Raw genomic sequence first — 26,796 nt, forward strand, 5'->3', positions numbered from 1 at the left:
CCGGCCCGGAGACTGAGTGAGGGGCCGTCCGAGGGGGGTCCTGAGGGCGCCCGGCGGCTCGAGGCGGGAGCGGGGCCCCACAGGCGGGAGGATCCGACCGGGACCGGCCTAGAGGAGGGGCGCAGGGGACCCGAGCCGGCTGAGCGGGAGTGGGAGTGAGCGGACCGGCAGACGCTCCCTGGAGAGGAGCCCAGGACTCAGCGGAGGGTGGTGGGAGGACTCGGGGGGCCTTGTTGGGAGCGAGCAAAAGCCCGAAAGGTGCCGCGGGGCTCCCACCCCGTCCCCGAGCAGGTGAGGGGTTAGAGGTGGAACCTGATGGGCTTTGGGTGAGAGAAAGGGGGCGTCGGGGGGACTTGGGAGCCGCCGAGGGCGACAGTGAGTCGAGTGGGGAGAGGAAGTCAGGGAGCCTGGGACGGGGTGCGTTTCGGAGCACTTGTCCGGGGTTGGGGGGAACTGGAAGATGGCTGTATGAGCACTTGGGATGAGAGAAGGGCCTCGAGGGGTCCCGGCAGGAAGATGTGTGTCCTCCCCTCTAAGGAAGGAGGAAACTTTGGGGAGCCCTGGCATGTGTGGCTATGGAGTGCAGGCGGGAGGGGTACCGGGCGAGGAAGCGTAGATAGGGCCAGGACTTGCTCCAGGAGCCTGTATGGAAGGGCTGCAGAGCTGAAACTCCAGTCTGAGGGGTGTGGAGGAGTGCGGGGTGGGGGGGAAGGCCTTGAGATGGAGCTGTGTGTAGGATGCCTGGTGGAGAACTCTGGACTGGAGTGCGGTGCTGGCCAACGTGGAGATAAGGGGCCCCGGGCTGGAGAACAGGAGTCACAGTGGGGGATACCTGGAGGATGGCAGGGCAGCATTTTGCAGAGCAGGCAGGCAGTGTTGAAGAAGCATCTCAGGACTCTGAGAGAGGATGTGTCTGCAGAAGGTTCCCATGGTTTGTGGAGTAGCTTGGGAGAGGAGTGTGCCCTGAGATGAAGTTTATTAGAGGCTGAGGAGTTGGGCTGGATTTCACGACCTTGAGAAGTGTGGGTCTGCTTGCAGAATGGGTCTGCTTGCAGAGTTTCGGGAGGATGGGGCATCAGAGTTGTGAGGATTTAAAGGGATCCAAGAATGGGCCCTGAGGACTCTGAGGGTTCCTGGGCTGGGGTATAATTAGCAGAAACCGGTATCAACTTCTAGCAACTCAGTTTTCTCCTTCTGGTTCACAGCTTCCTGTCTAGTTGATATGGGGGCACCAAATAAATAACTTAAAAATTTTGTCCAGAGGATGAATGAAGAGACATTCCATAATTCTCCCCCTCCCTCCCCCACCAGGGATCTTAGCTGTGTGGTAGCTGAGGCTTAGCATTGAGGTAGGAGAGGAATCCTTATGTAAGTACCCCTTACTTTTGTGTTCAACTCTGTTCCCAGAGCTCTTTCCCAGCATACATCCAGCTAGATCTCAGTACCTCATTATGGAGACCGGGCAGGTGTCATAGTCCTCACTCAGCAGTAATGACAGCAGCTGTTTATTGAGCACATATGCAGTGCCAGGAACTGTATGAAGCACTTTAGATACATGGTATCATTTAATCCTTCTAGGATGGTGAGTGATCCTATTCCCCCACCCTTGCTTTTTGAGAAAAGAATCAGAAGAGAAAGGGAGGCTCTGAGAGAGAGACAGTCTGTGATTGCTCTACGATCACAGCCCGTGGGTGGCAGGGCTGCTAGCCCATTCTCCATACCTCTCTGCTGCCCAATACAGATGAGGAAAATGTTCCACAGAAGCCCAGTGGCCTCTTGAGAGTCATCCTAGACAACAGTCATAACTAGACCTGGGATTGAATCTTGGTCTCTGGGACTTTATGCCAGTGTACACTGCAGCACCCACCGTACCACCTTCTCATGTTTGAGACTAATGAAAGAAAAGCTGTGGGGCAGCCCAGGTGGCTCAGTGATTTGGCGCCTGCCTTTGGCCCAGGGTGTCATCCTGGAGACCCAGGATCAAGTCCTGCCTTGGGCTCCCTGCATGGAGCCTGCTTCTCCTTCTGCCTCTCTCTCTCTCTGCATCTGTGAGTAAATAAATAAAATCTTTTTTTTTTTTTTTTTTTAAAGAAAAGTTGTATGTTTATCCAGCGGCCCTTCTTGGAGTGTGAGAGGAACTTGTAGTAGCACCCAGTTAGGCTGTCCCATGTCTAGGCTGCCACATCACGTGTTTTATACTTTTGTTTTCCTTTTGTTCTGTCCCATTAGTGGAAATGCAAAGGTTTCAGAAGTATGTGCATATGTACATATATATGTGTGTATGAAAAGAGAAAGCTCTCTCTCTCACTTTGTCCCTTTCCTGCCCTTTTTTTCCCCTAAGATTTTATTTATTTGTTTGACGGAGAGCATAGGTGGGGGGAGGGGGAGGCTGGAGATCCCAGCCTGGGATCATGATTTGAGCTGAAGGCAGATGCTTAACAGATCAGCCCCCCAGCCCCCCCACCTTCCTGCTCTTCTCTGTAACTGTTACTGCTAGAAAAGTAGTTCAGCTCTATGTGTAAAATATGAGGTCACATACATATCATTTTGTGACTTTTTGACATACTTGTTTCTCGTGTCACATACTTGTTTCTCATGTCTTGGTATTCCTTTCCTATCAGCACAGAGAGCTTTCTTACTGTTCTTGATCACTATGTTTCACCTGCTGTTTGTACCATAGCTCTTTTAGTTGACCCTTGCTGATCGGCTTTCAGCTTCTTTCCAGCTTTTCCCCCATCAGAAATGGCTGCAGTGAATATCTTTATATTCCCATGTGGGTATAAAGCAGAATAGGTGGGTGGAATGGTAGAAAGCTATGTTATAAAATGGTGATTGGTTCTGCCACGTTGCCCCACAGTTCCACACACTCCCATCAGCGGCACCTCTTTTTACACACCTTTGCCCGAACACTTACTACTTATAGAGGTGTGACTTCTCTTGTGAGACCCTTGAAGGCCGGGTCTGTGTCAGACTTTTGTGAGGAACCCTGAATACCTTTTCTCCAAATAGCTGAGTATAGCTCTTCTTGGCACAGGACCAGCTGTGCAGTCAATGCTCCCAGTGAGTGTGTGTGTCGGGGGGATGGTAGAAAAGGCAGCTTCTTGTGAGGTTCTGCCAAGAGGTACCCAGAGATCGGAGCAGGGAGGTGGTATAGATGCCGTCTAACAGCAGGACTTTTGTCAGGTGCCGGATCCTGAGAAGCCCGCAGTGTGGTTTCTGCCCTTCAGAGACCTCCAGGCTAACAGAGGAGGCTAGTTTGCACCAGAGGCTGCAGAGAACTGTGCACGCTCACCCGCAAATGGGGTTATTTGGCTGTGTGGCTCTGCTCGAAGCACAGTGATCACTTTAAGAAAGCATAAGGGATGCCTGGGTGGCTCAGCGGTTGACCGTCTATCTGCCTTTGGCTCAGGATGTGATCCTGAGATCCAGGATCGAGTCCCATGTCGGGCTCCCTGCAGGGGGCCTGCTTCTCCCTCTGCTTGTGTCTCTGCCTCTGTGTCTCTCATGAATAAATAAATCAATCTTAAAAAAAAAAAAAAGAAAGAATAAGATTTTTTAAAACAGAAATATAAGTTAAAGTCATAAATATTTCCGATTTTATAGATATGTATGTTACAAATTTAAGGTAAATGAACACGGGACAGGCACAAAAGATCACGTACAAACCCTATAGAGTTTATAGATCTCTGGCGCTTCTGGGGAGGGAAGCTCCCTGAGGACAGGAGGAATGTCTCAGGGGAATCTCAACTGGACATTCATATAGGAGCAGCGATAGGGAGATGTGGTGAGCATGATGGGGGCAGAGAAGGTGTGGAACTGGCCCCTCCCCCACTGCCAGCCTCACTAGGGGCTCTGAGGGATCCAGTGGGGAGTCATCCCTGCCAGGAGCCTCTGGCCCTGGGGCAGGAAGAGTGTAGGAGTTATAGGGCTAGGTGGGTCCAGAAGGGAAACAGACAGGACTAGGGGCTGGCACAGAAAGGTCAGCAGCAGGATGCAGAGAAGCATCCACTCCTGGGAGGACTGAGATGCTAAGGCTTCTTGGAAAGGCTTTGCGGTGCTGCCTGGCCGGGGAGATGGAACAGCCGCAGGAGAGGCGGCAGCCGTGTCTGTGCACAGTTCTGGGGGTGTGTGTGTTCTAACAGTCTGGCCAGAGGGAGTGGCGATGGGTGGATATGGTGGGTAGAGAACTTCCAGATTCTGGGCTTACCTGCCAGCCCACCATGGCACTCCTAGATCAGGCAGTGGGGCTGCTGGCATTTTTGGAGGTAGGAGGAACTGGCCGCCAACACTTCCCCTTCCAGTGGGATTCCACCAAGTTGGTTCACTTCAACCACATGTTTCTGGTTCTCTTTTTTCCCTTCTTTGCCAGGGGAGCTGGAAAGGGGACAACAGAGCAGAGTATGCTGAGCCAGGTTCTTGCACCACAATTATTAGGAGAAGGGAGATCGGGTCTTGCGTGGTGATAGCAAGGAGATAAAGGGGCCAGGCTGAACAAGTGTGAGGGCCTGGTATGTTCTTGACTTCCCTTTCTTCTCCACGCAGACGGAGTCACCAGTGTTATCAGTCCTGCTTCCTTATTACCTCAGATCCACCAACCCATTACTCCTTCCTAGTCTGGGCCACTGTCATTTCTTCTCAGGATTTCTGGGACCGCCTCCTGTGACTGACAGGTCTTTAGCTTTTTGGGCATGCGGTGTCCCCCTGACACCCCAGCCATCAGTTCTCCACAATATAACTGGAATTGTCTTTGTAGCAGGCACCGATTACGTCTCTCCTTTGCTTAAAACCCTTCTGTGGCTTCCCCTTTGCTCTTAGGACAATTCTCAAACTCTAACCTGACCTGCGGTCCTTTCTCGGGCCTACAAGCCTCTCTGCCTTTCCTCACTAACCCTGTTACACGTTCTCATGCCACTGTTCTGGCCTTTTTAGCGTTCCTTAAGCCTGCCACACAGCTCTTGTCTCTGTCCTCTGCCAGCAGCACACTCCACTCCCCTGGCCAACTTCTAACAGCCTTCAGGTCTTGGCTGAACTGTGCTTCTTACCTCCAGGAGTGGGCTGGTTGTCCCTCCTCCCATAACATCCTTTGTTCCCTCACCGTGCCTCATCACACCATGTGTTGGTTGTTGATGTCCCTGCCTGTCCCTTGATGTACTGAGAGCTTGGGGGGGGTGGGGAGCAGGAACCATTCATCTTCTCCATTACGCTGCCAGTGCCTCATGCAGGACCTGGCTGTCACAGGCAGTCACTTGTGCTGGATACTGAATGAACGTAGGCGTTCAGCAGGATGTACCTGTGCTGGCAAGTAGAAGGCTCACTATGGAAGCCCCAGAGGATAGCGAGAACAGTGAGGAGGTGACTTGGGGCTTAGGTTTGGTGGTTGGCTTTTTCTTCCCCACCTCTCTCCCCACCTTCTATTTTTTTAAAAGATTTTATTTATTTATTCATGAAAGACACAGAGAAGGAGAGAGAGAGAGAGGCAGAGACACAGGCAGAGGGAGAAGCAGGCTCCATATAGGGAGCCTGACATGGGACTCAATCCCGGGTCTCCAGGATCAGACTCTGGGATGAAGGTGGCACTAAACGCTGAGCCACCGGGGCTGCCCCTATTTTTTTTTTTTTTTTTAAGATTTTATTTATTTATTCATGAGAGACAGGGAGAGAGGCAGAGACATAGGCAGAGGGAGAAGCAGGCTCTATGCAAGGATCCCGATGTGGAACTCAGTCCTGGGACTCCGGGATCACGCCATGAGCCAAAGGCAGACGCTCAACCACTGAGCCACCCAGGCATCCCTCTCCTCGCCTTCTAAAGTGACTGGACAGGGCAGATTTGGGTGGCTGAGAAGATACACAAAGGACAGAGATTCAGACTTCCAAGATGATGACCACGTGTGAGTCCACCTGTCTGGTCTTAGGTGTTTATAGATATATGTGTTGATTTAAAGTGTATAGAGAAAAAAGTGTTCAGAAGGGGGCGAAGGTCCCATTCCCTCAACAGACAGATGGGTTTTTTTTTTCCACCCACGCCATACCTGGTGACATATGGTGATCTGTTCATTCTTTATCCCACCCTCTCCTCTGGAACATGTACCTTGTCTTATTTAGTGCTATATTCCTCTTTCTGCAGCTGTATCTGATACACAGTTGGGGCTCAGTAAAAAATCAGCGCAGTAAACAAATGAGTGCATGATACTTTTGTCTTATATCAATGCACATTTATTCCTTTTTATTTTTTTGAAAGGCAGCCTACATTGCAGTTACACCTGTAGGCTACATCCTCGGAAGTGGACCTGTCGGGACAAAGGGAATGTGCATTTAACATTTTCATAGATGTGGCCAAATTGCCCTCCGGGAAGGATGTGTTGATTTATGACCCCATCAGTGGTATATGAGCATGCCCGTTTCCCTAGTCCTTGGCCAGTGCCAGGCATTAATTAGCACATGCTCAGTTCTCAGTTAACCTAAGGGAGACACCTGGTCCCTGGAAGAGGACCAAGGTGTTAGTAGGCGTGTGGACAGAGCTGTGCTGTAATCCCAAATGCACGGGGCAGGTAGGTCCCCCGGGCCCCTCGAGCCTCAGGGAGAGGGAGAGCAGTGTGGGTGGGCATCTGAGAGACTGCCGAGAACTTACAGTCCTGGAGCTGGGCTTTGAGAATGGGCACGGCCTGGAAAAGGTGTCTGTGGTCAGACCCGGGGCTTCCAGTGGAGCATTGAAGTTCCCCAACTAGCATGTGATATTTGGGGATTGGCTCCAGGAAGATGCAGCTGCCTGTGGGGCAGGAGGCCTGTAAGCCACAGACATCTCTGCTTGATGGGTCTTGGGTCTTAAAGAACTGGGCCCATTTCATCGTTGTGGAAGAAGAGACAGGGAGAATAAAAATAATAAGAGGTAGGAGCTGGCATTTATTAGCCCTTCTTCTGTGCTAGGCCTCGGACTGAGAAGAACTTAACACATGAGGGGCAGGCACTCTCGTGAGCCCCATTTTCTAGAAGGGGAAATGGAGGCTCAGAGAAGGCTGATGACCTGCCTAAGATCATGCAGCAAGTAAGTGGCCGAGCCCGGCCTGGAGCACAGGCTGTCCCAGCCTGTAACAGTGGAGCACTTGGGGAGAAGCCAGGGTTGAGCCCTGCTCTTAGGGCTTTGGCACAGGACTTCTGGAACATGGTCAGGGGCCAGGATCCTGCCTCGAAGGCCGTTGGCCCAGTGTCTCCAAAAGACCTGTTGACAGACCAGAGCAGACTGGGGCAGCCCATGCCAGCAGACGGTGTGAAGTGGTTGGCAGGGGCCCTGGGTCATGTCTGTAGCATGTCTTGCTCACCCTGGGCAGACTCCAGTGGGACACTTGGTCCCCATGGTGGGGGTTGGGTGGTAAAGCTTTTGCATTGGAGCGGGAGCTGAGCTGAGCCGCCCACTCTTGTCCCTAAGCTCCCGAAGTAGCTTCCTACGCCTCCCAGAGACAGATGCTCTGGTAGAAATAGTGAGACACCACCTCCAGCAGCAACCTAGAGGACAGCACCTGCCTTAGGGTGGGGGAGAAGGAGCCTAGGCTCTTCACGCCTACCTCTCCACCTTCATCCCCTATCCGACTTCTCCCCCAAAAGGCAGGGGCCAAGTCACCCCTTTTAATTTCAAGGCTTAAGGACTCCTCCTCAGCTCTTTCATGGTGGGTCACATGGCAGGGGACTCTGGAAACAGATCCAGCATGCCCTGTCACTGCTCCATTGAACCCTGGCTCAGGGTCTTCACGCCTGAAGAAGTGGCTGCTGCATGTCATTGTGGGAATAGGGGCTGGAGCTGATTGTCCTTATGTGAGTGAGGGACACACCTAAGTGAACCTGAGCCCGGCTGTCCTCCTGTTCCCTTCTGTCCCCCCAGGCTCAGGTGGCCTTCCTCCAGGGAGAAAGGAAAGGGCAAGAGAATCTCAAGACAGACCTGGTACGGCGGATCAAGATGTTGGAATATGCACTGAAACAGGAGAGGTGAGTCCTTTTGAGAAGGCAGGCCTGAGTGGCAGGGTTTGGAGGCTGGCTGCAGTGCCTTCCAGCCTTGGGAGGTTTGCAATCCAATGTTCTCTTCCCCATTGCCCATCACTGTCTGATCGTAGCAGAGAGGGACAGAACAACACACAGTAGGTGGAATTCAGGATAAAGGCTAAGGACAATATTTATCATGATGGTGGCTCTCACTGTATGCACATTGCCTCATTGACCCTGTTGAGCCACCTCGTGGGTACAGGTGAGGCTTCCAGAGGGTGAGGATGTCTTCAGGGAGCCCTGGAGCTGGGATAGCACCCCAGGCTGCCTGACTCCAAAGAGTGGATTCCTTATAATGCCATGTGTGGTGCCTTTTCCACCAGAACTGCTTCTTCACAGCAGGGGGGGAGGTGACTGCTTCATCGGGACTCGGGGAGGCTCTGGGATCTGGGATCCCTGAGGTGAGTGCTGGCTCTGTATACTCCTCTGCGTCTGTCACCTATTAATAATTTGCTCTTTTAGGGCCAAATATCATAAATTGAAGTTTGGAACAGACCTGAACCAAGGGGAGAAGAAACCAGAATTGGCAGAACAAGGTACCCACCCTCATATCTGCCCAACTTGGGCCCTCCATCCCCCACAACAGAAGTCAGTGTGATGGAGTTGTGCAGAGTTGGGCCACCTCTTTTTTACTTTGCTCCGCAGTAAGCTGACTTGGCTGGAGGGGGTGCTGGGGAGGATTTGAGCTTCACTCTCAGTTCCCCTCTTCAGGGGCTACTCTGTGGGGCCCTGACTGGGAAGGGAGCTAGATAGTGTGAAGTAGGCCAGTCCTGCCTGCTCTCCCTCTGTGAAATAGATGGACACTGTCCTTAATGTTCTAAGCTCCTCGGAAGAGGGCTCTGTTCACCACCAGGTTGGTAGGGCAGGTGTTCCAGGTAGAGGGACACGTGTACAGAAGCATGGCGACATGAAAGAGGGTGGTATGTTAGGAGACGGAGGAGTTACTGCGTGTGACTGGAACAGGTGGGTGGTGCAGTGGAAGTGAGGGGCTGGGCGACCCGTCAAGGCCTTTCAGGGCCAGTTAACAGTAATGTTCTTTACGTCAGACCCCTCCCACCAACAGGAGTCCCACAAAGGCAGGGGTCTTTGTTACTATTGTAGCCTGGATACCTAGCTGGGTGCTTAGTAGATACGATGCCTGATAAGTAGTTGATGAACAAAATAAACACAATCTCATTTAATCTTCACAATCCCAAGAGCTAAGTGCTGTTAGTATTAACTAGTATTCTCAGAAGAGGAAGCTGAGGCTTAGAGAGGTAAACCAACTTGCTCCAGTTCACACAGCTGGTGAGTGGCAGAGTTGTACTCGAAGTATAGAGTGTGCTTTGCAGACTTTCTCAGAACGGTGCCAGCTTCCTGTGTGGGAAACTGACATAAGTAGATGGGAGTCTGAAGGTAGTCTGGGAGGTGGTTTAAAGAATCTCAGGAGTCTAGGTAGAGGGTGTGGAGGGGTGCCCTCAGGAAGGGACTTGGTAGGATCTGTGACAGTGACTGATAGTGACTGAAGAGGGTTGGAGGGTGAGGAGGGTGGAGGAGGTGATAGGTACATGGTGCTGCCCTAAGACGGCCTGCCTCCTTTATCTCCATTCTCCAGTCTCCAATGGCCCTGTGGAGTCGGTCACCCTGGAGAACAGCCCGCTGGTGTGGAAGGAGGGGCGGCAGCTTCTCCGACAGTGAGTTTGCAGGACAGGGGGGGTGGGCTGTGTTGGGGAGAAGGACACGTTTGGCTCGGGAGATAAGTCTGAAGACTCCACAGTCCTTCCTGACCCCCCTGGGGGTGGGATGCTGAACTGTCAGGGTTTCTCTTGGCCTGTCTTCTGTGGATGGAGCCCAGCCTGGAGAGGGGGGGGGAAGACTTGCTAAGAAGGCAGATGTAGGGGGGCCCTACTCCTGGGAAGTGACCCCAGATATCTCTCACTTTTTTTTTTTTTTAAAGATTTATTTGAGAGAGAGGGAGGGAGAGAGCTAGAGCAGGCATGAGTGGTGGGGAGGGGCAGAGGGAGAAACAGACTCCTCATTGAACAAAGAGCCTGATGCAGGACTTGATCTTAGAACCCTCGGATCATGACTTGAGCTGAGAGCAGATGCTTGACCTACTAAACCACCCAGGTGGGGCAGCCCTGGTGGCTCAGCAGTTTAGCGCCGCCTTCAGCCCAGGGCCTGATCCTGGAAACTCGGGATCGAGTCCCACGTCAGGCTCCCTGCATGGAGCCTGCTTCTCCCTCTGCCTGTGTCCTTGTCTCCCCGTGCCCCCGCCCCGCCTCTCCCTCTCTCTGTGTGTCTCTCATGAATAAATAAATAAAATCTAGAAAACAAAAACAAAAACCACCCAGGTGCCTAGAAGTCTCTTACTTAAAAAAAGGGTAGGGCAACCCTCTTGGTCCCCCCCTCCCTTCAGGAGCTCAGTAAACTTTGTTGCCCACCAAAAACCAAAACAAAACAAAAACAAGTTATGTCAAATTATTTTTTAGTATTAAAGAGATTTGTGTGTTTTAGAAAACTCGAGAAACATAGGGAAACACACACACATAAAAATCATTCATAATTCCACCACTACCCAGGGAGTCTCACGCACCTGTAAGCATTTTGGTGTCTCTGGTGGGGCCCAGTCTGTGTTTCATAAAAGCAAGCACTCCCCTTCTTGGTGTTTTATACTGCATCATGTTTGCTAAGTGTTATGGACTTCCATATAAGTTAGTTAGGTTGCATCATTTTAAGAACCATAAAATTGCCAGCCACAGGGATAACCATCACTTCCCATAGCCAATCATTTCTTGTGCATTTCATCAAAGATGGTTCTGTAGTATGACAAACATCAGGAAGTTACTTGTCCGTATCCCCAATTTCCTCAAGCTGAATGTCTGGAAGCGCCCTGCTAGCTTGCAGTGTGTGCCAGCAGCAATGACAACAGTTGTAATAGGCAGCACTTGCGAGGTGCCTGTTATGTGCCTGGCCCTGTGCTGAGTGTTTTGCATTCCCATGTGGCAAACTACTAGTATTCCCCTAACAACAGAAGTGCAGGGAGGCCATGTGTTGTCATAAGATGAGGGTAACTGTTAAATGGAGGGTCTTGTGACCTCAGGCAGTCTGTACCCAGAGCCCAGCGTCTTCACCACCATGCTTCTCTGTGTCTCCTCTGGTGAGGAGGAGGAGGCCTTGGCCAAGGGCAGGCACTTGGGACGAGATAGCAGGTGAAGGCAGGTATGCTCCAACATGTGAGGCACAGGCCCAGGGGTCCCAAAGGGACCAGGGCATGGTAAACATAAAAGGCTTCTGAAGGAGCCTCCAGAGGACCAGATACCCACAGATATGCACAATTGATTTTTTTCTCTATTTGTAACTTTCAGACCAGTGCCAGCTAGCTTCCATTATTTTAAGTTGTGGAAGTAATAAACGCTCATTTGTAGAAGCGAGTGGAGTAAATTGCAAAGGTTGCTTTTAGATCTCTAATCCCTATTCCGAAGGTTGAAGGTCGAAGGTTTCTGCGAGTGCAGTGAGTATGTATCTTTCCAGGCCTCGTGGGGGCACACTTCAAATATATGTTTGCGTGTGTCCTGTACTTGTACACATGTTAGTGCTTTTTTTTTATTTTAACCAACACATGAATTGTGTGGATCACATAACTTATGATTTTTGTTAAGCCATTTATTATGGCCATCTTGGCCCTCTGTCCCTCCTTTATTTTGTGCCTCTGTGGCCCCATCAGTCATTTGCGGCTACAGTCCCCCATGGTGGGCATGTAGCATGGCCCCTGCGGTCTGGCTGTCCATACAGCATCCCCTCTAGCATCTGTGTGACTGCACTGTGCTGGTACATAAAGGCTTCCCCCAGAAATAGACTCGAAAGTGGAGCAGTAAGGTCAGGTTTATGCTTATTTAAAACACTGGCATGTAGTCTTAAGCTGCTTCTCCAAAAAGCCTGTCCCTGTTTGCATCCGCCCCCATTGAATATAAAGAAGCTGGGGAGGCCTGACCCGCACTGGTCTGTCTCCCTGTAGGTATCTGGAAGAGGTGGGCTACACGGACACCATCCTGGATATGCGGTCCAAACGCGTGCGCTCCCTGCTGGGCCGCTCATTGGAGCTCAACGGGGCTGTGGAGCCCAGTGAAGGGGGCCCCAGGGCCACACCAGGCCCCGGGGGCCTCAGTGGCGGTGAATCCCTGCTGGTGAAACAGATTGAAGAGCAGATCAAGAGGTGAGCCCTTGGTGAGCCCTGACAGGTTCGTTCCTCTGCATCCCCTCCTCCTGGTGAAGGCCAGTGTCAGAAAAGCCAGCAGTGCTGCTGGGTTGCCCTGGTGGCTACTTCCTTCCTGGAGTGTATTGTGGGCTGGTTTGCTCCAGAGCCCTCTCGGGCCCTTCATGAGATCCCTGGATCCTGTTCTGGGTCCCCCTGTGTGTACCCTCTGTGGCCTCGTGTTCTAGCCGATCTGTGCCACAGCTCATGCCCAGCCCAGATGCCTTCCAGAGGCTCAGGCCTCATGCTGCTTAGCTACTAGAGGCTGACCCTGGGTGGCAAACTGGGGCCTGGCAGGGTGTGAAATGGCCTTCACCCCCCATGGAGCTTTTCCTTTTTCCAGGTTCCTTGTCTCCTCTGTGGTTACTGGTCAACATAAATAACTTGACAGGTGCTGATGTTCAGCATGCAGAGAAAGGGGGGAAAAAAGAGATGGGGAAAATGGCACGGTTGGGGGAGGGGCACTCTTCATGGAGGTGACATCTGGGCAGAAAACTGCAGGAAATGGGACGGTGAGCTACACAAGTACCAGAAGGAGCATGTTCTAGGCAGAGGGAATGGCGATGATCAGGGTTCCGCTGGGCATGTTCAGGAACCTGTAGCAAGGCCAGTGCGGCTGTAGCAAGTGAGCACATGGGGCTTGTGGTCTGTGGTGAGGCTGAAATCTCAGGAGTCAGATCAAATGGGCCGTAGTGGCCACGATAGGGAATTCGGATTCTACTCTCTGGGTTGTGGGAAGCCCGTGGTTTCGAGCAGGGGTATGACACAATCCAGTGAGCTGGTCGGCTTCGAGGAGAAGCTGTAGGGCAGCGTTGGGAGCAGGAGAGCAGTGAGGAGCCTCCTGTGCCATCCAGGCAAGAGGTGGGGACTGTGAGCGGCAGGGGTGAGAAGTGGCCAGCCTCTCTCTCCGTGGGTTTTCTTTTTAAAGAAATGAACATAGGGGAGAGGAAGGAAATGAGGGGGTGGCTATGGGGCTTGGTCCAAGTGATGGGAGCATCATCAACTGCAGTGGGAAGGACAAGGAGTGGAAGGGACATCAGGGGGCTGCAAAGGGCAGGTGGAGTTTGTTGTGCTGGGTCGCCCCCAGGACACGTGATAGGAGCCAGCCTGGAGCGAGCTGGGTGGGGCTGGACTCCAAACTCACCTCTAGGTCACCAGCATGCAGGTGGGATTTGAAAGCTAGAAGCGACAGCAAAGGAGGCTGAGCTCGTGCAGCCAGTATTGAGGAGGAAACCTGAGTGGTGTCCAACAGCAGAGTACAGACCTGCTTCGTAGCCAGAGGCTGTGCGCATGGTGGCTGGGAAGGGAGTGCTGTATCTGGCAACCTGGAGGAGAGATGTGTCCTCCAGGCAGTAACCACATACCTGGGCAGTTGACAAGAACTCTAGGGCATCGACCTAGCAGCAAGAAAGGAGGATGTTTGCATTTATCTAAACTCTGAATTCCACCCACTTTTCTACCCTGGACTCAGGTTTGGCAGATATCTCCTTTGTTAAAACATATTATCCAGAGTCGTTAGGTAGTCGGCCAGGAGTGGAAACAGGAGGCCATCTGTCAGTCCGAGGGTACAGGCTTATTGGCGGCAAGGCTGGCCATAGGGACACAATCATTTGCACAGTGACTGGTTCCTCTTTCCTGCTGGGTATGTCTGCCACTTGCCTGACCTGTGCCTGTGGTTTGCCCGGGCTGTGGGAAAGGGGGCTGCTCAGTCAGTGGTGCATACTCCATCCAATTCTCCTGACTCCGTATGTGCAGGCAGATGTGTGGTGGGGTGGCAGCTCAGAGCTCAGTAGTTGGACCCAGTGCGTGGTCCAAGTGAGGGTGGTCAGGTCTAGGTGAATGAGGGTCAGGTGGAGGCCGGGATTGGAGCCCTGTATGTGATCAGAGTCCAGGTTCTCTGAGGTCACAGTGGGCTCAATCCCCTTGAGGGCTGGGTCCAGGCTCTGGCCATGGTGATTTGGCACCTTCCTATCCGAGCTCTGTCACCTGGCAGGACTAATGCCCCCTTTGTCCCCCTGTCATGGGCAGGAATGCGGCAGGCAAAGATGGCAAAGAACGCCTGAGTGGTTCGGTGCTGGAGCAGATCCCCTTCCTGCAGAATTGTGAGGACGAGGACAGTGACGAGGACGATGACCTGGACAGCGTACAGCACAAGAAGCAGCGTGTGAAGGTGCGCTTCCCTCCCCTCCCGCCTCCAGGGGGCCACCTGCTTTGTGGATCAGCTGCAAATAGTGGATCACCTATGGGTGCTCTTGGGGCTCCCTTTGTGGCATGGTTTGTGTGTGGCCTGACCCTGTCCTTTCCCAGGGTCCTCATCCCCTCTCCAGCCAAGCCCTGCCTCAGTACTGTGTCACCTACACTCCTCCTGTCTTCTTCCATGTTCCCTTCAGCTTTCACATTCTTTCTGGAGAGACCTGAACTCCAGACTGGGCCAGCCATGCACTGCCCTCTCACAGCCCTCTCTCTTGGCCTAGCCTCATCGTGGTCGCACAGAGATATTTTTGGCATGGTTGTGGCTCTCTGTCTTCTCCTTCAGTAGATTGTGAGCTCTGTCAGGCAGGGACTGCAGGGGTTTCCTTGATCTTCTCTCCCCAGCACCTAGAGTGGATGTGGCAGGGCCCTGGCCCCAGCCTGGGGCCAGGTTGGGGTCCCATGGGGGACTTTGTAGGTGCAAGTTTCCAGTCTGCTCTTGTGTCAGGGCCTAAGCCCAGGGCACTGCCTGCAGGGTAGAGTCCAGGTCTCAACTTGGCTTCATGGTAATGGCTCCCACCCCATTTAATTAACCGTTGCTCCTCAATTTTCCGAGCCACTGTGCTCCTGCCATTTTAGCAGCCCTAACCTCAGGCAGGGCCTGGACTCCCCTATCTGATAAACGCCAGTTTGGGCATTTGTGGGTGTTGCTCTGTGCCAACAGCAACGATGCGGAGACAGAGGTCCGGTCCCTGGTGTGGGTGAATGTGTGGCCAGCGGCGTGCCCATGCAGGGGGGCCTCTGTGTGGGCTTCCCATCAGAACCCCTCCCTGCCTCCTACAGGTAGCACCCCTCCTCCAGGCAGCCCTTTCTGACCTCTTGCCCACCCTTCCTCCCCTTCCCCTGGCAGAGTTGGAGCCATCTGGACCCTGACCGCCCCAGGCCCTCCCTGCCTGCTGTCCCCATGGCTGTACAGGACTAGCTCTGTCTTGGCTGCCGCTCTGTCTCCAGTGTTCCCGTTTGGCTCAGCCCAGGGTCCCGCCTGGCGTGGGCTCTCAGGCAGTGCATAGAGCCAGCACACTAGAGCTGTGTTACAGGAAATAGGGATGGCCCTGAGACCCTATTGGGATTTTCACTCCCCTCTCAGCTCTTACCGCATCTTCCTCTGGGAAGCCTGCCCACCCCTCTCTGCTCCTCTTAGCAGAGATCATTGCTGACTGTACTCCCTTAGGACTTCGTGCCTGTCACCACGCTTGTCCCACAGACCCTCTGGGGTGGCTTATTATGCAGGGGTCTCATGCATCCACAGCCTGCACTCTCCCCCCACGCACCTGCGGTGACCAGACTGACTCCAAAGACCTCCGAGACTCCAGGAGTGGCCGCTGGCCTGGCTCTGTGCCTTTGGGCATGTGATTCTGTCTTAGCCATGATGCCAGAGTCCCTGGCTCTGGGTTGTTGAGGATTTAATTAACATGAACTCATGAACACAAAGCCCTTGACTCCCCTATGGCTGGCTGTCGTACCAAGTGATCAGTGGTGGCAGTATGAGCACTGCTGTGCCCAGAGGGCAGAACAGAAATAGACAGGCACCCTCTCTTTCGAGACCCTGAGAATGCCTGTTAATGTGGCCATGCTCCTGTGGAGCCCCAGTGCACCCCCCCCTTGCCTCTCCTGGTGTGCTGCCTAAACCTGGACCCCAGGTCTTCCATAGAGAAGGAAGAGGAGGTCACCCTGACCTGTCCCTATGGCCCTCCCATACAGGCCAGAGGCTGGCCCCTCCCAGATGCCTGAGCAGTTTTGACTCCAGTCCCAGCTTGGAGTGCTGAGCCTGTGGGCAGATCGACCACACCTTCGGGGGGCTTGCAGTCTGACTGAGGCAGGCCCTTGGGGGTGCCCAGAACTTGATCTAGTCAGGGAACACTTTAGAGGGAGAAGCTTCCCTGGAAGAGGCAGTATTTGAGGCTAGTGGTGGTCAGACCCCAATGCTAGAGTAGGGTGCGTTCTTAAGCCAGCACTTAAAGCAAAAGTCAGCGATCAGAACTGTTTGTGAAAATTCTGGGGCTCCCTAAAGCCATTTTCTATGGTCTTTGAGGTTCTGAGCATACAGGCCCTGGATGGCACTTTGTGCACAATATAGTGATAATTGCATCATGAGAGGGTAAAGGGTCATATACAAGATATCATTGTAGAAGGCTGTGTGTGAAAGGCATCCATGTGGGGAAATGCAGATGCCATGCTGCCCTGAAGTCCCAAGTCTGGGCTAGGTTGAGGTGCACGAATCAAGGAACACAAGAGGATTGGTTCCTAGCATTGCTTTAAGACTGACGGGGTGGAACGCTGGCACTCACCTGCCCTGGAGTCCTACATCTCAGGATGGAAGAGCAGTGCTGTCTTCTCTAGTCCCAAAAGTAGCATGCAGTAAAAAAAAAAAAAAAGTAGCATGCGCTTGTCATGTGAGAAAACAAAGCTTGAGGCACCCAAGAAAGTTTTAAGGAAGACTCAGAACTCTTGGGAGGCTCACGGTCTGGAGCTGTGTTAGTGTATCTTGGACCGGGGGGACCTGAGGTGCAGGGTTTCCCTGCTCAGCCTGTTTGCTCACGTTAAGTGCAGCAATGGTAACTGTTCACAAGCTAGTGAAGTCACGTGGGATGCTTGCCTAGTGCGCTGAATAAGGCACAGAAGCTGGCGCGACTGCTCTACCCAGGCATCTGTTCCCACTTGAATTGTGCACCTCCATACACACACTTGTGCATGTAGGCACACGTATCTTTCTCTGCTGTCCTAAAACAGACTATCTCACTTGACTTTTTTTTCCTGAGAAGTACTGTGCTGAGGGGGTGGGGGTTGTAGCAGGGGAAGGAGTGGGGAGAGGGCAGGAGTCAGGAGGAGAGTCCTGGGAGGAATCTGGAGAGGAGGTAGTAGTGATGGGGAAGAGGTGGGCAAAGCCCTGGTAGGGGACTGCCAGTTCCCTGGCCCTAGTAAGGAGCAGCCTTTGAAGGCTTCCAGCAGGGGGAGCACAGCTGCCAAAGTGTGTGTGGGGGAGTCCTGCAGGGGGAAGGACACTGAAGGAAGGGAAGGGGAGCTGGTGGCTGGCACGCAGGACGCTTCTAAGCAGGGCGCAGGGTGAGGTGGAGGCCAGGAACCCTGGCTTCTCTGCCCTGGAGACTGGGTGGGCTTGGGCTCTGGGCCAGAGCCTTCTGACCTGTCTGGCTTTCTCCATGCCCAGCTTCCCTCCAAAGCCCTAGTGCCTGAGATGGAGGACGAGGACGAGGAGGATGACTCTGAGGATGCCATCAATGAGTTCGATTTCTTGGGCTCAGGAGAGGAGGGGGAGGGCTCCCCAGACCCTCGACGATGCACGGGAGAGGGGACCCACCATGAGCTGGGTAAGCGGAATTTCCTGGCCAGCTTTCCTTACCAGGCGAGGTAGAGGCACACACAGCCGCCTGCAGCTGCTTCCTGCCCCAGGGTCTCCACCGGACGGATACGCTTCCTGAAAGGAGGGTGGCCAAGGAGAGCAGGAGGCCGACACTGTGGTGGCCAGGCCCTCACCCCTTCCCTGGAAAATCCCTGCGGGGTTGCAGAAAGCCCAGTGCTTCCCGGAGTGGGGTCTCCAGCCCTCCCTGAGGGGGGTCTCCAGCCCTCCCTGAGAGTCTAGGTCTCAGTGGCCCTCAGGGAGGAACCGGATGAGGACCTGGTGGGGAGAGGCTGAGAGGGCAGTGCTGCATCTTCCTCCCGTTCCGTGACTCTGAGCCACAAGGCCCTTAGCGGTTACGTAGGATGGCTGGGACCACAGAGGGTCTCAGCTCACTGTGTCCCCTCTGCCTGTCCCCCACTCCCACCTGGAGCCCCAGTACTCTCTGGGACCGGGGCTTCCTGACTGCCTCACATTTACAGGAGGGGCTTCTAGCAGCTGGGTGGAACTGGTGGGCAACTCCAGCCCCGGGCTTTTGTCCCTGCAGAAAGCCGGCGGGTCAAACTCCAAGGCATTTTGGCCGACCTTCGGGATGTAGATGGGCTGCCCCCTAAAGTGACTGGTCCCCCTCCTGGCACACCCCAGCCCCGGCCACACGAAGGTAAGAGGCCCCTGCACCCTGGCCCGGTCCCCTGGGGCACCATGGCATAGGGGGGCTGCAGAGCTAAGCCCGGGGCTTCTGTGTCCTCAGGGTCAAAGCCTGGCCTCTAGTCTGCAGCCTCCCTGTCGCAAAAGTTCGTCTGTCTGTCTGTCTCCCTCTCTTTTTGTCTGTCCTGCCCTGTCTGTCTGTCTGTCTCTCCCTGTCTCTCTCTTTCCAGCTGTGATTCTTGATCTTGTCCTCTCCCTGGCTCTCTGACTCCTTACCTCCTTCTCTGCTTCTCTCTCTCTCTCTCTCTTTCTCTCTCTCTCTCTCTCTCCCCCCACCCCTCTCTGCCCCCCCCTCCCCTCCCCCTACCAGGTTCCTTTGGCTTCTCCTCAGACGTTTTCATCATGGACACTATCGGGGGCGGGGAGGTGAGCCTGGGGGACTTGGCAGATCTCACCGTCACCAACGACAACGACCTCAGCTGTGATGTAAGTTCTTGGGCTGCCTGTTCCCCCGAAGGGCCTCCTTGGGCATCCTACGCTGTGCCTGCTCTTGCTGAGCTGTGACTGGGTGCCTTGCCTGCTACGCTCAGTCCACTAGTGAGAGGATGCTGTGAGGTCATTCAACAGTTCACCCTGGTTTACGGAGGGGTGCAGACAGGGCTGAGGGGGCTTGGGGAGGTTACTGAGGTGCAGGGCCTGGAAGACACTGGGGTGTAGCCGGCACTCATCCTTCAGGCCACACTCCCTTCCACCTGTGGCTTACGTGCATCTCAAGTCCTGGCCTCCCGCAGGCTGGCAGCAAGGAAGGGGGCCCAAGGTCAGCACAGTGCAGGGAAGATGGTCTGGACAGGAGATGGGCATTGAACTGACCTTTGTGGCCAGAAACCCCAAAACGAAGTACAAGTGGGGCTGGTGGCCAATGGGCCAGAGGAAAGGAGACATCAGGGCCAGTGTTCTGAGCCCAGTACCCACAGAGGGGCCTCTGGCTCGCTGATAGTTTCTGAATCGGGGATGTGTGTGCATTTCCCTGAAGCAGAACACCACCATGGCTTGTAGCAGAATTTCAAGTGGTTGGTGACGCCAGCAGGGTTGGAGGCACTGCTGTAGGATGCCAGGAAGTGGGGCCAAGATGGAGGCTTTGAGCAGAGGATGTGCCCGTGAGGGGGTAACCGTGTAGCGGCAGAGCCTTTGGCCCTAAAGAGCTAGGGCAGTGGTGATGGTGCAGGTGGGGACCATGGGGGAGAGAGCCCACGTGAAAGGGGGTTGGTTAGGTGGTGTGAACTTTATGTTGGGACAGGGCACTGAGTCTTGCCTGACAGTCTGCTCATCATCTTTCCCAGTTGGCTGCCCCTGAATCCCCCATGCACAGAGCAACACCACCACCTCCCAGGGCATGTATAGTGACTCTAGAATACCCCTAACGTGTGGTCTCTGTGGCCTCCTGTTGCCCTGAGAGGCTTCTCTTGCGACCCCTTAGCTTCTCTGCAGCCATTCACATCTTTCCAGTCCATGTCAGTTCCCAAACGTGGCTCTGGTCTCAGCTTCTGTCACTTTGTCCCTTGCTTTGTAACCAGGGCCTCCTCTCAGGCTCTAGATCTACTCCGGCAGCCACAGGGACTTTTGCACATGCAGTGTCCTCCTTCATTCCCCTCCCTGGATCTGGTTAAGTCCTGTTCCTTTGGTGTCCCCTCAGGAATGCCTTACTGACTGCCACAGAGGCAGTCAGGCTGCTTGGGTGTCTCTTCCCAGTTCATTTTTAATTCTTAGCACTGCTTGGAGTTCACAGTTCCTGTGCACTGTGGGGTGATCTGTCTGTCTTCCCCAGGCCCCCTCTGAACTGAGTATTCAGAGGGGTGCTGCACACAGGGTGCTTGGGGCTGGAGCCCAGTGTGTGAGGATGCTCCACGTGGGTCTGGGTAGGGAAGGGGCAGACCCTTGATATCCTGGATGCCAATCGGCATCCACAGGACTGCTGGGACACTGAGCTCCCCCCACTCTAGCTCTCTGACAGCAAAGATGCCTTTAAGAAGACATGGAACCCCAAGTTCACTCTCCGATCACACTACGACGGCGTGCGCTCCCTGGCTTTCCACCACAGCCAGTCTGCCTTGCTCACCGCCTCTGAAGATGGCACACTGAAGCTCTGGAACCTACAGAAGGCTGTCACAGCCAAGAAGTAAGGGAGACAACCCCAGAGGGGGAGGTAGAGTTCTGAGTGATGAGGGGCTCTCAGTGACATCTGGTTCCTCTGCCTCCCCACAGGAATGCTGCACTAGATGTGGAACCTATCCATGCCTTCCGGGCTCACAGGTAGGGAAGTGCCCCCCAAAGGCAGTCTAGCTCCTGGCCCACTCACTGCTACCCCAGGGGGCCAAATGCCCTCTGCACACGCACCCCCTTGATCCTTGTGCTCTGCAGACCAAGTGTCCCAGAGCTGGTTCTCAGCTCACCCTTCAAGAGAAGGAAATAGGCATGGGGAGTTGGGGGAAGGCGGGCCTGGGTGGCACAACCAGAGCCCCAGATGCTGAATTCTTTTGACCATCCTTGAAAAATCTAGCATTGGACTTCAAGGTCCCATCGTGGGGAGCCTGGAAAGGAGTGAGATGGAGTTTTTCATCTCCCCTTCACCACCTCTGCATCCTGCAGGGGTCCTGTATTGGCAGTAGCCATGGGCAGCAATAGCGAATGCTGTTACAGTGGTGGGGCAGATGCCCGCATCCACAGCTGGAAGATTCCGGACCTCAACATGGACCCCTATGACGGTTATGGTGAGGACAGCTCCCTCCTCCTGTCTGCACCTCCCCTCCTGCCCCCATGTCCACAGGAGCTTCTGCATTCCCTCAGCATCCACCTGTGCCTAACTGTACACCCCCAGCCCAGGGGAGGGAGCATAGAGCAGTGTGTTCAGCATGTGACGGGTCAGACAGGCTGAGGCAAGAAAGAGATGGCTTTGGGGAACGGTTTCCCAGAGGGGCTGGTGGGTGAGCTGACTCTGAGTCAGCACTGGGCCCGGGCCCCAACATGTGCAAAGCCTTCTGGTGGCTGAGTGCAGGAGTGAGGAACAGTAGAGCAGGGGAGGGGGAGAGGTTAGTTGGGCCAGGTTGTAGGGAGTCCGCCCTTGATCCTTGGTGCACCTTTAAAAGTTAAGTGGAGAAGTGATTACACTGTCACTTCTGTTAAGTGTGTCGCCTATCCTCTGACATCTCTTTTTTTTTTTTTTTTTTTTGACATCTCTTTTGATAACTCTGATGACATGCATGGCTCTGTGTAGCAGTTGTTATGGCAGACAGAATTCAGAGCTATGTGTCTTCCCTTGAAGAAAACACAGTTTTCCTAAGAATAGTCCCACCCTGTGAAAGGTCAAGGGTCAGTCCCAGGTAGTATATGCTCAGGGCCATGCAAGCAGCCACACATGGGGGTGACGTCAGCAGGGCCTGACTGAGCACCCCGTGTGGACTTCAGTGACCAGGGAGGCAGGGGTGAGAAGGGCTAGGGAGCTTTGGAGAGAGTGGGCAGGGCTTGTGTTCTGGTCAGAAAAGACTACAGGGAGCATGGGTGGGGCCAACCAATAGGGCCCAGGCTGCAAAGGTTCTTCGGGCCTCAAAGCCACCATTGTTCTTTCTCCCCTTCACTAAGTCCTAAAAATCGTGTCCCAAGCACCTACTTTGTGCCAGGCACTATCCATGGGTCCTGTGGGGATGGCAGTGAACAGGGGGGAATAATCCCTGCCCTCTGGAGCTTCCATTCTGGATTGCCTTCAGAGTCCTAAAATCTTCCCAGAAGTGTTAGTGGGCAGAGTGTGAGTGGCTAGCAGGGGCAGGTTCCAGGGGTAACAGCTCTGAGCCCATGAGGACTCTAGGTATGTAGCTGGGTGAATGGGTGGACCCAGCCCAGCTGCCTGGCTCTCAGCTGTCTAGGTTGGAGCTGGCAGCCCTGACGTAGCCTGTTGTCTCCCTTTGGTACGTCCAGACCCGAGCGTGCTGAGCCATGTCCTGGAGGGCCACGGGGATGCTGTATGGGGCCTAGCCTTCAGTTCTGCCTCCCAGCGCCTGGCCTCCTGCTCTGCCGATGGCACCATCCGTATCTGGGATCCCAGCAGCAGCCCAGCCTGCCTCTGTACCTTCCTCACAGCCAGCGGTGAGTGAGGGCTGCCGACACCTCATAGAGGAGCTGTATAGAGTTGGAGGCCCCTGCAGGAGTGTTACTCCTGACAAGGGCCCAGCTTTCCCAAGTCCTGTCCCACAGCCCTGGGGCAGGACCAGGTTTGTGAGGCAGCCTTTCTTCTCCTCTACCCTCAGATCATGGGATCCCCACCTCAGTGGCCTTCACCAGCACCGAGCCTGCCCACATTGTGGCCTCCTTCCGCTCTGGCGACACTGTCTTATATGACCTGGAGGCTGGCAGTGCCCTCCTCTCGCTGGAATCCCGGGGGAGCAGCGGTAAGAGGGGGCCCCAGGGCCGGGGGCTGGTATCTGAGTGCTTCCCAGGCCCCAGTCCCTCCTATGGCTTTGGTGACCCGATGTCCAGTGAACAGAAGGCATTTTCCCTACCCCCTTGTGGGGGGCTCTGTGTCAGATGGAGGTAAAGTCCCAGCTGCCACTGTTGTGGCCAGCGAGGGGCTCTTGGGAAGGCTGAGGGAACAGAGATCATCAGGCCTCTTGGCAGAGCAGATGCTCCATGTGGGTGGCTGTGCCACCCCAGGTGGGGCACGGTGCCCAGGTTACAGAGGAAGTACTATGACCCTGAGCAGGAGAGCCCTGGGGGCCCAGTCCTCCTGGACAGCTAGGCATAGGGCAGGGCTGTAGGGCCGTGGTTCTCCTCTCGTCCTTCCCTCCTCCTTGCCTTCCAGGCCCAACCCAGATCAACCAGGTGGTGAGTCACCCAAACCAGCCCCTCACCATCACTGCCCACGACGACAGAGGCATCCGCTTCCTGGACAGCCGGACAGGTGAGGCCCCACCTTCTCCCTCCACCATTCACTCATGCTCATGGCAGGGCCTGCCCAGATAGCAGAGCTCCTGGTGCCCACGCTGTAGGCTCTCAGCATCTTGTCTGGGCCATCACCTTCCCAGGCAAGGCGCTGAGAGGAAGTAACCTGCCACCTACCCTTTCTCCTCTCAGGGAAATCTGTGCACTCCATGGTTGCCCACCTGGACGCGGTCACCTGCCTTGCCGTGGACCCCAACGGCGTGTTCCTGATGTCGGGAAGTAAGTCCGGACCCTCCTGACTCCCTAAAGAGCAAGGGTATGTGGGAGCAGAAGAGGAAGAGATGTGGGCACTGGTCACAAGGGAGTGCTCTGGGGCTCCCTGAGGCAGGGGAACCGGCAGGGAGCCTCTGGATAGAGCCCCCTGGAGGCATTTGCCTCCATCTCCTTTCATCCAGATAAATCCTCTTGGGTGGGTGTGTTGTACCCGCCGTGCAGATGTGGACAGGCTCAGAGAAGTTACATGCTTTGGTCTCAGCCCAGTGGGTTGGTTGCAGGAATGAAGTTGGGGTCTCTCAGTCCCCATGGGATCTTTAGCATTTTCCACCACGTGCTTTCTGTGGATAAGAGCACTGAAGCCCAGCTCCTGTGGAGCTGTGCCTCAGGACGGGGTGGGACGTGGGCAGGTGGAAAAGGGTCCGTTGCTCCCCAGGGAGGTGGAGGGTATGCATGGGCCATCAGAGAGGCCATGGGCAAGGGGCCTCCTTCCACTCACTTCTGCTCCCTACCGACCGAGCTTGTGGAAGCTCATGAGCCAGCAAGTGCATGGGATGATAGAGCAGGTGGACGGGCTCGGGCACCCACAAGCCTGTTCTCCATCTGCCGTGTGACGGCAGCAGCTGTCTCTAAGGATGATGGTAGAGGGAGTGGTCAGTAGCATCAAGTCCAGGGGAGAGAGGGTTTGGGACAGGGCCTGGGGCCCCCCACTGTAAAGGACAAATAGAGCCAGCCTCTGCCACAGCCAGCCTGTTCCTTCTAACATGTAAATCAGGTCATCTCCAGAGGTGGCTCATGCCCCAAGACCCAGTCCTGTCTGCTCCTCGCTCTCTGACCACCTCTTCCTCCTCCCCACACCCCTGCTCAGGCTGCTACTGCCATATCCACCTCCTGCCAGGATCTCCAAACCTTCCCTTGGCCTTGCTGCCTGCAAGACTCTTCCTCCTGGTTCCCCCTTAGCCCTTCTGTCCTCACCCTGACCAGCCTGTATCCACAGTGCTGCTGACCATCTGGCATCATTCATTCTGTTTTATTTACCGTCTGCCACATCAGAACGTCAACAGCCCTGGGCTGGAGGAGGTTAGCCTAGTACACAGGTCCCCAGTGAATACTTGGTAACTAGATGATGGATAGCAGGCTAGGCCAAAAGGATTCTCCCTCAGCCTGGGTGTTGAGAGGTGCATGGAGAAGAAGATGGGCCCTTTATCCAGTGCCAAGGCCAGCTCATCCAGAGGGTGAGGTTTGGAGGAGCTGGGGTTTGTCCTGGGGGACAGCCCTTTCAGCTCCCACACCTGCGTAGGTCACGACTGTTCCCTGCGTCTGTGGAGCCTGGACAATAAAACATGCGTGCAGGAGATCACGGCCCACCGCAAGAAGCATGAAGAGGCTATTCACGCTGTCGCGTGCCACCCCAGCAAGGCCCTCATCGCCAGTGCGGGCGCCGATGCCCTGGCCAAGGTCTTCGTATGATGCCCACCTGGCCCCACCCTGGCCGCCACACCGGCTGGGGAGTGGGGCCGGGCAGGTGGGACTGAGGTGAGAGGCTGGGCAGGAGGCTTGGTCTGGGAGGGCAGAAACTCCTTGCATCCTCACCCCTAGTGAGACCTCAGACACATCTCTTCACCTGGCACTCCTAGAGGGTACCACATCCTGGTAGCCGGGGTTACCTTGTGAGAATCATCAAGGTAGCTCCTGGGCATCAAGAGAGGGGGCCGAGGTAGCCTTCCCTCTTGTACCTGGGGTGTCCTGCTCCAGTCTTCCTTCCCTTCTGTCTACCTCAGGTGACTCCCAGCCTCAGTCTGGAGGCCCGGAGGCCTGGCTCTTCCCGCCTGCCTGGGAACCTGGTGGTGCTAACGGCCCTTTCCCCAGGAGGCCATCCCCCATGGCCGTCCCTTCCCCAAGCATCCGCCTGGGGAGCAGCCTCCTTCAGGAATCACCCTCCGGGATGGCCTCGGGGAGCTTCCTCTCTGTGCCCTGACGCCCAGTCCTGCTTTCTGAGCTGCCTTCTTGGGTGCAGCACAGCCAGGGCTGGATGTCCTTGGGGATCAGCTTTTCCAAGACGCCAGAAGGTGCCAGGTTCTCTCTTTGAACCCCCAACCCCCCTTCTCCCATCTTCCCAAACCTGAGTGGCAGCTGTGCTGGGAGGAGCTCCAGGCGCCCCTGCTCTGTGGTTGACCCCCTGGGAAGCTGTGGAGCCAGCTGGACCCCGGGCTGTCCTCAGGCAGAGTGCCCGGCCTGGCCCACCCCAGAAGCACTCCCACCACCCTCCCCTCCAGTTCCCTCAACACAGCTTTCCAGACACTACCCAGCACCTCCAGGGCCAGTAACCCCCCGGGGAGCAGGTGATGCCCTCAGGGGAGGTGCCCACCCCTACCTCCCCCACCGCTCCCAGCACTCCTTCCAGGGGCAGCCCCCCAGCCCCCACGGGGTCACCCATGGGGAGAGATGCCCCTCGTTTGCCTCTCTCTGGGGCATGGAGGCTGGAGGGGGTCCCCCACAACTCCCTGTATATCTGTATAAATAAATGGGATGTTAATGGAGCCCTGCCCCCCCACCCCCATGTCGTTATCACTGTGTGATAGTCTGTGTCTCCTTTCCTGGTCCTCCACTCTCTTCCTCTATTTATTTCACTCTCTTTTTTTGGGTCCCGCCCTGAGTCCTCAGGCCCCCTTCCAGGTTCCTGTTTATAAGCCCCCTCCCCTTTGCCCTGGACTTGGATGTGAAACTTGTCTCAATAAACCCTTTGGAGTAAGATGGGTGGCGGTGCTGACTGTCGAGGGGACCTGGGGAGCCGAATAATGGGCTCTGCCTGGGCTGGGTGGAGCTCAGAGAGGGGATATGATGGGTTGGGGTTTTGTGGTAGGGTGGGGGGCGGGAAGAGAGGGCCCAGAGTTTGGGCGGAGTGTGGGTGGAGGCCCGGAAATGGGGGCACAGGACCGAATCTCCCCGTGCCTCCTAAGTACTCCCTCCCCAGGGGCCTCAGCAGTGGCCTGGGGGCAGAGTCCTGACAAGCAGATGATGTGATGTGACAGATTAAGACCTTCCCCCTCCACTCCCAGCGCCCCCCACATGATGG

At 55.0% G+C, this 26,796-nt stretch overlaps 1 protein-coding gene and 1 long non-coding RNA gene across 4 annotated transcripts in view; one reads left to right on the plus strand and one right to left on the minus strand.

Annotated features, from left to right (window-relative positions):
- STRN4 (striatin 4) overlaps nucleotides 1-26,474 on the plus strand; it is a 26,894-nt gene extending 420 nt beyond the window's left edge. The window contains exons 2-19 of one of the 3 annotated variants that reach the window (XM_072773884.1): nucleotides 6,925-7,042; nucleotides 7,874-7,977; nucleotides 8,494-8,567; nucleotides 9,626-9,704; nucleotides 12,029-12,226; nucleotides 14,294-14,435; nucleotides 17,682-17,841; nucleotides 18,418-18,531; nucleotides 18,889-19,004; nucleotides 20,519-20,694; nucleotides 20,781-20,828; nucleotides 21,165-21,286; nucleotides 22,488-22,655; nucleotides 22,817-22,957; nucleotides 23,368-23,466; nucleotides 23,640-23,726; nucleotides 25,021-25,256; nucleotides 25,502-26,474. In XM_072773884.1, the coding sequence (XP_072629985.1) occupies nucleotides 7,034-7,042; nucleotides 7,874-7,977; nucleotides 8,494-8,567; nucleotides 9,626-9,704; nucleotides 12,029-12,226; nucleotides 14,294-14,435; nucleotides 17,682-17,841; nucleotides 18,418-18,531; nucleotides 18,889-19,004; nucleotides 20,519-20,694; nucleotides 20,781-20,828; nucleotides 21,165-21,286; nucleotides 22,488-22,655; nucleotides 22,817-22,957; nucleotides 23,368-23,466; nucleotides 23,640-23,726; nucleotides 25,021-25,190 (2,007 nt within the window). In that variant the 5' untranslated portion in view covers nucleotides 6,925-7,033 and the 3' untranslated portion in view covers nucleotides 25,191-25,256; nucleotides 25,502-26,474. The remainder of the gene's footprint in view (nucleotides 1-6,924; nucleotides 7,043-7,873; nucleotides 7,978-8,493; nucleotides 8,568-9,625; nucleotides 9,705-12,028; nucleotides 12,227-14,293; nucleotides 14,436-17,681; nucleotides 17,842-18,417; nucleotides 18,532-18,888; nucleotides 19,005-20,518; nucleotides 20,695-20,780; nucleotides 20,829-21,164; nucleotides 21,287-22,487; nucleotides 22,656-22,816; nucleotides 22,958-23,367; nucleotides 23,467-23,639; nucleotides 23,727-25,020; nucleotides 25,257-25,501) is intronic. The other 2 variants (XM_072773882.1, XM_072773883.1) reach the window with 2 other exon arrangements.
- LOC140603477 (uncharacterized) lies at nucleotides 1,080-5,014 on the minus strand. Its single transcript, XR_012006461.1, has 2 exons — nucleotides 4,208-5,014; nucleotides 1,080-3,522 (listed from the first exon to the last, which is right to left on the minus strand). It is a non-coding gene; the product is annotated as an uncharacterized lncRNA (long non-coding RNA).
- Nucleotides 26,475-26,796: the final 322 nt, after the last annotated feature.

The sequence above is a fragment of the Canis lupus genome, chromosome 1 (genome assembly GCF_048164855.1).
Source record: "Canis lupus baileyi chromosome 1, mCanLup2.hap1, whole genome shotgun sequence".
Classification (NCBI taxonomy): Eukaryota; Metazoa; Chordata; class Mammalia; order Carnivora; family Canidae; genus Canis; species Canis lupus.